We start from the raw sequence: 11,266 nt of genomic DNA, 5'->3' as shown, positions 1-11,266 counted from the left end.
ATTAATTGGTTACTTTATTTGAATTAATAAATATAGATATCATATAATTAAAGATGATAAAAAAAACGAAAAATAAATATATAAAAAATGACTACCCATTCAAATTGGGTGGGAGTAGTTTCAAGTTGGAGTATATAAATTATCTTAAAATAAAAAAGCAAAAAAAAAAAGATATAAAAAATGAAAAAAAGAGAAGAAAAACTACCCATTCAAATCGGGGAGTAGTTTCAAGTTGGAGTTTTAAAATAATTTTAAAATAAAAATAGATATCTTATAATTAACTATAATAAAAAAACGAAAATATAAATATATAAGAAAATAACTACCCATTCAAATTGGTAGTTATTTTTAATTAATAATTAGTTATTGGTTATTATTTTTAAATTTAAATATATATAAAAAACAAAAATTAAAAAAATACAAAGCTACCATATATATGAATATATATATATATATATATATATATATATATATATATATATATATATATATATATATATATATATATATATATTAATTGGTTACTTCAATTGAATTAATAAATATAAATATCTTATAATTACCTATAATAAAAAAATAAAAATATAAATATATAAAAAAATAACTACCCATTCAGATTGGGTGGGAGTAGTTTCAAGTTGGATTTTTCAAATTATTTTAAAATAAAAAAGCAAAAAAACAAGCTATAAAAAACGAAAAAGAGAGAAGAAAAATAACTCATTCAAATCGGGGAGTCGTTTCAAGTTGGAATTTTAAAATAACTTTAAAATAAAAATAGATGTCTTATAATTAACTATAATAAAAAAACGAAAATATAAATATATAAGAAAATAACTACCCATTCAAATTGGTAGTTATTTTTAATTAATAATTAGTTATTGGTTATTATTTTTGAATTTAAATATATATATAAAAAACGAAAATTATAAAAATACAAAACTACCATATATATGAATTTATATATATATTAATTGGTTACTTTATTTGAATTACTAAATATAGATATCTTATAATTAACTATAATAAAAAAACGAAAATATAAGTATATAAAACAATAACTACCCATTCAAATTGGGTGGGAGTATTTTCAAGTTGGAGTTTTTAAATTATTTTTTTTTAAAAAAGCAAAAAAAAAGCTATAAAAAACGAAAAAAAGTGAAGAAAAACTACCCATTCAAGTCGGGAGTAGTTTCAAATGTGAGTTTTAAAATAAAAAACGAAATTAAAAAAATAATAAATTACCAATTCAAATTGCGGAATAGTTTGAAGTTGGAGTTTTAAAATTATTTGAAAATAAAAAAAAATAAAGAAAAAAAAACTTCAGAGATAAATATTAAATAACGTAATATGCTAATGAAACTTTCTATTAACAATGTAGTGGTATTAAATATCTGAAGATATAATAAAGAAAAATACATAACAAAAAAAGTTATTCGATGCGCTGCCTGTATAAGTCCCGTTAGTTTAACAAAGATTTTATTCACTAAAATTTAGATAATATTATTAAGAACAACAGAATCTATATCTATATCTATATATTATTAAAGGGAGAGGAAAAAGCCCTCTCCTTAAGCCAAGTGGCAACCTAAAAAAATGCCACATGGCATAATTAGTTATTTAGTTTATAATTAGTTATTGGTTATTATTTTTGAATTTAAATATATATAAAAAAATAAAAATAATAAAATAAAATAAAAAACTACCATATATATATATATATGTATGTATGTATGTATGTATGTATGTATGTATGTATGTTTTGTATGTATGTATGTATTAATTGGTTACTTTATTTGGATTAATAAATATAGATATCTTATAATTAAATATAATTAAAAAACGAAAAATAAATATATAAAAAATAACTACCCATTCAAATTGGGTGGGAGTAGTTTCAAGTTGGAGTATATAAATTATCTTAAAATAAAAAAGCAAAAAAAAAATTAGCTATGAAAAAAACGAAAGAAAGAGAAGAAAAACTACCCATTCAAGTTGGGGATTAGTTTCAAGTTGAAGTTTTAAAATTATTTTAAAATAAATAAAATAAAAATAAAGACATAAAAAACTTTCAGAGAAAAATATTTAATAAAGTAATATGCTAATAAAACTTTTTATTAAATATTAGATGATATAATAAATAAAAATAGATAACAAAAAAGTTATTCAATACGCTCTCTGTATAAGTCCCGTTAGTTTAACAGAGATTTTGTTCATTAATTTATTAAGAACAATAGAATAAAATTTAAAATAAAAAAAATATTTCAACAGTAAGATGACAATTGAATTTTATTAATACAATCTAATAGGATCAAACAAGCCCTATCATAATTTAATTTAATTAATATTTTTTAATACTGACCGCGTGTCGCGCGGGTACACTAGTAGTTATTAAGATGTGATGCGGAGAAAAACAGTTTTCTTCCTTACGTCTCATATGAAAAATACTAACCCACAAAATGTTGAGATTGTATCCTTTTAAGTCTTTAAATACATTGCCAAAACTAAAGCTGTAATTTTAAATGATAAAATTAATCATCAATCATAGGTTCAAATAAAGCAAATCACAACAAACAGGTAGAGTAAGTAAAACAAAAGTTGCCATAGGCGACCCCAACCGATTCGCTTGTTTTCTTGCTATCCGGTGCATCTATGAGATATGGTATGCAATGACTCCATGTGATGGTGGTGGAGTTAAGTCTTGCATTAAGACTCCAGGTTTGCTCCAAGTGCATATGCAAAAAGAGATAAGAAAAACAGAATTAGAAGAGAACGTTACTCTTAGAGGTGCATGAAACATAGAAAGAAGCAGGAATGCAAATCAAACTATTAACTTGCAACGAATAATTTCACGTGAAGACACAGTTGAACCACACCAATAGATTTTACACTCTCGAATTCCTATAAACCTTTTAGAAGAGTACAAAATTTCAGAACCCAAACTTCTGCTTTTATACTTTTAAGAAGGCCAAAGAACAAGTGTTACAGAGGATTAAATATTCTACGGGGATATATTCCAAGTGATAATGAGCCCGGTAATGAACACAGATCAATGCCTCTCATTAATAATATATATATATATATATATATATATATATGTGACTATCAGAAAGCCAACTTACATTAATAGAAACAAGTTCTCTAGTAATGTCTAAACCAAAATACACATTTGTATCTCTTTTTTTAGTAAAATCTTAAAGCCTATGGTTGTAAACTCTCTTGAAGGTCACAATTTAAATTAGCAAAACTGCCGACGCTTATAAAGGACATGTGGGTACACATCAGCACTTTATAATAGCAGGTATTTTGCTAGCTAAAGTCGATTACATTATAAGATATTTTAAAATTATGTTGACATGTTTTTTGAGAAAACATGAGCTCAAACTTAACATTCAAAAAGGGCCAAACAAACGCATATCATCACAAGCTAACGGAGAGGGAAGATATATTTATTATAGCCAAGATTCCTAAGATGGCACATAAACAAAACTTCAGCAACGACAATACTCTTAGTGTGGATACCTGAAACATGATTTCTAATAGTGTCATTATTAGACAGTTCGTAGCACTCAGATTAGGATTAACATGGTAAAATACTTTCCGAACAGGTATTAACATAACTAAAGTAGAATCGACTTCCTCTCGAACATGATCTCTACTAACTAAAGTGATGAACACTAATTCACATCATAAAGATAAACGACGCTAAAGATCACATAAAAGAAATTGAATACTTATTCTCGGGATATCTAGTGTAAGATTTTTAGAACTCAAACATAAGGAGGACTCGCGGATATCTACACATAAATCCTGACTTGATGATATTTCTAGATTTTAAGTTCTTATAAGACATGGCTTCTTACAAACATAAAACAAACAGCATGATTCAAGTATTATATCATAATAAAAAGAATTGAAAGATAGAATGAAAACTGACCTATTTTTGAGCAGTGAACTAAAGCTTTGGAGGCCATTTCAGATCTACCCCTCTTCTAATAAAGTCGAGTGTGACAGAGAGCAAGAGATTAAAAGAAAATTCCAATGTTTTGAGAGATGAAAGTGAGTGTCAGAAAATAGCTTAGCTGAGAGGTCTTTCGATGGAGGAGATTCCCGTAAAGAGAAGGCAAGGAGGCAGATGTGAGGGGGGTGAGCGGCGGTTTCCAGCTTGTCCTCAAACTCTCCCCAAATGCGAGTATTTATAGAGGCAAACTAGGGTTAAAGTTCTTAGGCGGGATTGTGAATTTTAGGGCTCCAAAATAGCCGTTTGAAATCGAATCTTTGCAATGGAGATTTTCAAAAGATTTTGGTCTTTTCTGTTGAAGAAAAACGCTATGGATCTTGATGACAAAGACTCTTACCCAAATATGAAATGGCAATGATCTGCCATGACTGAAAGATAATTGAATAGCAAGCCAAAAATAACTATGAAGACAAGGGAAAGCTCTGCCATAGAGAAAAGAGGATAGAGAATGAACAATGAAATGTTTGGCTGTGGTAGCGTGTGCCTTAGTGTGCAAGCGTGAGTTTGGCGTGTGTTTCTTACTGTTGGCGCATAGTTCACTGACATGGTAGTTATGTGGAGCTTATGTGGAGCTGACATGGCACAGAGTAGAGTAAGTGGGCTGGTGGTAATAGATCTATGATTTGGGCTATTTATGGGGTTGGGCTAAGTGATTGAGAATGTACTATTTGAGCTTCTAGCCTCCTTTCTTCTTGGGTATTTCTTTGTGCTTCTACTTCTTATTAGAATCTCTTAAATACTCATGCAATCTAAATAACTACTTTAAATTGTTCGACTCGCCTTATCAAAATTTATAATTTGCTAGCATTTAATTTTGCACATTAACTATTAACTACTTGTAAAATAAAGAGTAAAATATTGTAAAGTATAGAATTAAAATAAATACTACTATCTGATTATATGAGCGAAAGTGATATACTTTTCGCAAAAGACGATAATAATAATATTAAAATAATATAAATAATAATAATAACAATAATGAAAATAATAATACTAATTAGGTCTATTTTGGGATAACAACGGTAAAATAATTAATCTTAAATTATTAGTAATATTAGAAGCTTAAAGAAATAGTTTGGAAGAAAGGAGGGACAAAATTGGATGTCAACAATAGTTTCCTATATGGAATAGGAATGTAAAAGTTCCTTCACTTAATGTGTTGATGAGTGCTTCTCTTTGTGGATCGGCGGTGAGGTTTGCTTGATTTTTCATCCTGTTCTATTGTTGCTTCTGCGTCTTTCAATCCTTCTACTTCTACTAGGAGTACTAGTATGTATTACTTCTCCTTTTTCTCAAGATGCAGAGTTTGATATATATTCGTTTCTTCAATCGAAATTGAAGGTTTAGGACTTCGAGTCTCTTTATAATTGGATTTATTATGACTTGTAAGGAAAGAAAAGCAAAAATGTTAATATAAATAAATGGCTGCAACGACTCTGCTTCAGATTTTCCAAGAGTTCAATCCATAGGCATGCCAGATTCGTTCGTCTACTCCCTCTTTGCTTCGGATATATTCTCTTTGCTTTAGAAAGTCCACCATGGCTATCAAAAATGATTGCTATGACAACTGCCTTGATGAAAAAGGAAGAGAGATTTGAGGGAGGAGAGGATTAAGAATCTTGCTGATAGAGAGAGAAAGAACATAACTGACGTATTTCACGCCTCCATGATAGGGTATAAAATAAATACTTATTTTATTGTAAAATAGAAATGATAGCTATAAGTAACAATATTTTGAAATTGTTTTAGTTTATAATAAATATGGTGTAATAATTTACTATAGGAGGCAAAATACGTATTTTATTTTTTTTTACAACTCATTTTAAACACCGTACACATTTTTTTTATACTATTTTTAGCCAGTTAAGCTAATTAACAAGTTAGTCCTAAATGTAGGGATTGTGATTTGAAATCACTTGATTTTAGGGATTGTAAGAGACACAGTACCCATCTGAAAATATACAAAGCAAATAATATTCGGTTTCTCTCTCCCTTAATTCCCTCGTTCTCGCTCAATCTTACTTCACGTTGAAGTGAAGATTTCTATTTCTATAAATTGGTCATGATATAAACAATATTCGGAAAAAGTACAATGCACTGTTATGAGCGGTGGGGCTAAGTGATTTAGGAGAATGAAAATGATGTGCGTCTTGCTGATTTTAGTGGAAGAAGAAAGGAAAGAGATGGAGGTATTCGTTAATGTTCGATGTATGATTATTGTATAACTCAGTATATAGTTAGTGTATATGTTTATTATACATAGATTTACAGTGATTATACATTAAACATACATTGCATACTCCCGGTAAATATACATTTTTTGTATTTTAACTTGCGTTTTTATTCACCATCAAGGGCCAGGGCCCAGGCGCGTGAGAGATGGGAAACGGGAAAGGAGATGCTACCTCAATTATAGAAGTGAGTTAACATTCAACCACAAACGAGGCTTATAGGCTTTTACTTCTCTTTCTTTATCCCTTTTTCGGTTAAAATTTCCCTTTTCAATGTAGTTATGGTAAGTTGGAAAGGAAAACAGACTATACACTTATAAAGTCACAGATATTCTCCTGCAGTTGATTAAGTGTATTCAATTAAAATACAGACAATGGATATCATGAAAGCAATTTACAGTTCTACCAAAGACTAACATGTAAAACAAAACAGAAAAGAAAGAAACTTTAAATGGTAATACTTCTCGATAGCTTCAGTTTAAAGTACATTGCAGTTGCATTTGATACCACTGCTTAATATCTGAATCCCATTAATAAGCATCAACTTGAAACCAAGGTTCCTACTTGCTCAAGTTTATACATGCTATTGCAGTTGATTGATTATTTAAATAAACGAGCTAGGTCGGGGTCATCTAAGTTGACATCCAACCATCCGTTTAAGCGCATGTATTCTATGTAATGATCAGGTGGCTTTACAGCACGAGGGTTTCTTGGGGCGAAGCCATAAATTCTTTCAAGGTCTCGAGCAAGCCATCGAGCATATGCTTGATCTATAGGAGGGACAATCTTCAAAAGCACCTCATCTCTCTCCGGTTTTGCTGCCTTATTTCCCATGACCGGTCAACTTCAAGAACCTGATGACCGATGCAAACAAGAGACAATGTGCTGAGAAAACAACGATGTTCTGTGTATCCAAGTTGCACACGTTACAAATAAACACTACTTTGGAAGTTCTAACAAACATTAAAGGAAAATAGAAAGAAGGATAGGGCATCTCAACAAAGCTGAAGACACGGAACAATGAGCATCTAAACATCCCAAAGGAGCTCTCTCAACACTTTCAAGAGCAGTATAGAAAGTCAATACCAACTTTCTTTTTCTTAACGTAAGAAATATAGGGCTTAAAGGACCCAAATGCTTAAATTTTACAACCCTGGAAAACTAACCCAGTTCAGAGATTCAGCAAAAGTGCAAGACAATCCGCATAGATTTCTCTAAGCAGGATAATTGACCAATACGAATCGAGACCATGTGACAACAGTCACTCTATTATACTTTCAGCAATCAGCACTTCTGTACTGGCTATGTTGCAATGACTTTTGAAGAAAAACTTGGTCATGCATATACAGCGCTCAGTCTAACAGACTAATCGCGTAAAACGAAGAGCAAGACAGGCTTCCAAATACCATCTTGGATTGGTTGGCGGTCAATTGGTTCCTGCATGTACCTTTCCCTAAAATCTGAGTTACTTCATAGCTTGGGCACCAGTTGCATAGTTCAGAGAATTTGTTAAAAGTTTTTAATTCTTGCTGTGGAGTAAATATACATGCAATTTTTCATTATACAGTCTTCTTCCACCACCCAAATTTTATCTAAAAAAAGGAGTTCTTCAAGTGACATGATTCTTTATAATCTATTGCAGAATTATTCAAATGTTTCTTTATAAGCTAGTCTCTGTTTCAAGTTGAGGAATATTGCAAATGGATTTACAATTAACATGCCAAAAAATCCAAAGGGGAGACAAACAAGTATAAAGTAACAATTTGACAAGAACCAGAAGATGGGAAACATGCAAAGAAATACCATAAAAGGTATGAGATGATTGGTGATAGCCAGTGGCGGAGGCAGGATCTCCGCCAAGGGGGTTCAAAAATAAAAAAGTTAAAAAAGATTGTAGCTAGTGAGAATTGAACCTGTGACTTTACAAATGTTTTGAACCCCCTTGACCACTAAGCTACACTTTTGGACTATGTCAACGGGATTCAAAACTTAATATATAGAGTTAAAAAATATATTTTGCCTTATATATACGGTGTAATTTTTCGGCGAAGGGGGTACGGGCCCTTCCGCCCCCCTAAATCCGCCCCTGGTGATAGCCAATAAGGCTTCAAGTGACTGCACTATTCTGTCCCGCTCAGTCTAACAAATATATAACACAATCAATGTTAGGACTCAGGAGTTGTTCAAAACACACTTATTAGAGCTTTCATTAGTATGAACCCACAGATTCAGAAGATTTAAGTCACAAAAAGCTTCTTAGACCAACAGATTCTCCAATTGCATATATGCCCTAATTTACATAAGTACTCTTTTAGAATTATTAATAGTGCTATTTAATTTCAAATCCAATACTTTCTTTCTTTTTATCTTGACTGAAACATTCACATTTATAAGGTTTTGTGTGTCCATGACACAAGGGCTTATCACTAAAACTTACATTAGTAAATAGGAGTACCAAACTCGGGGATAATCCAAGCATCCAGAAAGGACGTCACAATATCAATAACAAGCTGAATTATCTCGGAAGTTTAAAAGAAGGGTAACAAGCTGTATGATGAAAGAACTTAGAGAAAAATGTACTAATTAAGCTTTTTGAATAGCTGAACTATGACCTGTAACTAACATCTATGGAAACAACAGAAAGTGAGTATACTATTCTGAACTCTCTTTGAAGCTGTAACAGTATAATACCATCTCAGAAGCTCCTTGGTGCACATTCAAGACTAAGGTCCATCTCTATTTCACTGTGTTAGGGCGTGCAAAAAAGTATAAACTACGAGAATAGGAAAGAGAAGAGCATAGAACTGGTAAGCTGACAACATTCTCACCAAACCGATAATCTTATAAGTTATAACCAATTAAAAACTACCTCTGATCATCATTAACACAAAACCAAAAAAAAAAAAAAGTAGATTCTTGATAGTGAGTCCTTGAAAAGTCTGCTTATGAAAAGGCATTGTTCGGTAATGATTAAAATCATTTTCCCACAACTAGTTATCCAAAATGTCAAAACTGCTTACCTCAAAGTGGTATGATGGAAAATACCGAAGAAGTCATGCCAAAACTGTTTACCTCAAAGTTGTATGATACTGAAGAAGTCATTTTTTGGTATTTGGTTACCAAATTTTTTTTTCAAGGAAAACACTTCCCATCAATAGGGGGAAGATGAGAGAAGTCATTTTTCTTTTATAACTATTTCAACTCTTGCTCTATATCACTTGCTCCAACCAGAACTTAGACATTATTATCAATTTCTAATACTCGATAAAATTCAATCCAATCTGAAGATGTTATTTTCAATCTTTTAATAAATATTTTTCACTCACCGAACAAACAACGAAAAGAAGTGAGTAGACCACTATATTCATGGAAATCATTTCCCTTTATACCGAACACACTTAATAGAAAAACAAAGTACTAGCTTTTTCCCTCATTACAACTCTCTATATTCCAATCTATATCTCTTACTCTTACTAATAAACATTAATTTCACTCATTGCTTTTCAAGATTAGGCCAAACACCAGCTACCCTCCATTGACTGCATTTCACAAACTCAATATGTATTATGTACTAGAAATTGGTGACAAGGGCAGTCTTGAAAACACAAACAAAGTGATAAATATGGACTTTAGTGTGTTAATCAAGATTGCAGTCATCTAAAATTAACTCCAGTTTCAATCACCCAATCAGATATAGTAGCACAATACGTCGAAAAACATACTGAGCGGAACTGAATTTTTGGAAATTACAGGAGAGAATAGTGTATAACGAAGGAACAAGATGGTATTTTACATATCAGAAGGCAGAGAGAGAAAAGCAAAATGAACTTACCGCGGAGGTTAATGGAGTTTCGCTCGCTAGATGAACAAAACAGAATAGCAAAATCCTCTACAAAGCGACAGAGTAATGCCTGCCACAATTTTGTTTGCAGCGTTTTCAGGTCCGATCAGTATCCGGGTCGGATCTCAACCACTTTTTTTTTTTCGTCTTCTTTTTGGATTATTATGGTGAAAGTGGTGATTGAAAAAAATGGGATTTTTACCTTCCTATACCACATATGAAACCTTATTATCCTCAATGTTTAAGGTTTGAGTTAATTATATTTCAGCATACCAAATTATCATTTATATACCATAATTAATTTAGAGGTATAATTAATTGGCAGTTTTTTACTCCTTAATTAAAGGTGTCCATATATCCCACGTTTCTCTCTCCCCTTAATTCCCAAGATCTGACCAGCACTGTTTTCCCCCTCCCTTTTCTTTCTCTTCTCCATTCCTTCTTCTTCTCAAAAAATACAGAGATGAGATCCATTTTTTATAATCAGATTTTTAGCCAAAGAGATTCAATATGAAACCCATTGTAAATCCCATTCAATAATAACGCCAAATACTGGCGGTGGTTGTGGCCAACACCAATTTGGCCCTGAAGATTTCATTAAGGAGTAGTCATGGGCCTTTGACAAGGATGAAGATGGAATAAGAAAGGTTGGTTTATTTGTACTTTTTTTTGTGAAATTTTGTAGATGAAGAGAAAATTTTGTACTCAACATATTTTTTCAACATAGATTATAGTTTAATTGTAGTATAAATGTAGTAATTTTATAGATACCCTTAAAAACAATACAACTTTATACAATACTTAAACTGATTTATACATACATTTATACTATAGATACCCTTCAAAACAATACTGCTTTATACATACGTAAACTGATTTGTAGTTTATTTGTAGATTTTTTGTAGAAAATTTGTAGATTAGGAGAAAATTTTGTAGTCAACATTTTTTTTCAACATAGATTGTAGTTTAATTGTAGTATAAATGTAGTAATTTGTAGATACCATTAAAACAATATTGCTTTATACATACTTAAACTGATTTGTAGTTTATTTGTAGATTTTTTTTAGAAAATTTGTTGACTGGAGCTAGAGGAATGGAAAATTTGATTCTCTTTTTCTTCTTCATGGGAGACTCCCCGAAATCAGATTCCAATGTATCTTCAGGTGCAACAAATTG

The 11,266-nt window shown here is 31.0% G+C and overlaps 1 protein-coding gene across 1 annotated transcript; it reads right to left on the bottom strand.

Moving 5' to 3' along the window:
• Positions 1–6,669: 6,669 nt before the first annotated feature.
• On the bottom strand, positions 6,670–10,186 carry LOC109210557. The gene is made up of 2 exons (XM_019373985.1): positions 10,082–10,186; positions 6,670–7,103 (listed from the first exon to the last, which is right to left on the bottom strand). The coding sequence occupies exon 2, from the start codon at positions 7,081–7,083 to the stop codon at positions 6,850–6,852; it is 234 nt and encodes a 77-aa protein (XP_019229530.1). The 5' UTR covers positions 7,084–7,103; positions 10,082–10,186; the 3' UTR covers positions 6,670–6,849.
• Positions 10,187–11,266: the final 1,080 nt, after the last annotated feature.

The sequence above is a fragment of the Nicotiana attenuata genome, unplaced genomic scaffold (assembly GCF_001879085.1).
Source record: "Nicotiana attenuata strain UT unplaced genomic scaffold, NIATTr2, whole genome shotgun sequence".
Taxonomy (NCBI): domain Eukaryota; kingdom Viridiplantae; phylum Streptophyta; class Magnoliopsida; order Solanales; family Solanaceae; genus Nicotiana; species Nicotiana attenuata.
The sequence above is the reverse complement of the archived record's forward strand: the minus strand, read 5'-3'. Positions and strand labels throughout refer to the sequence as shown.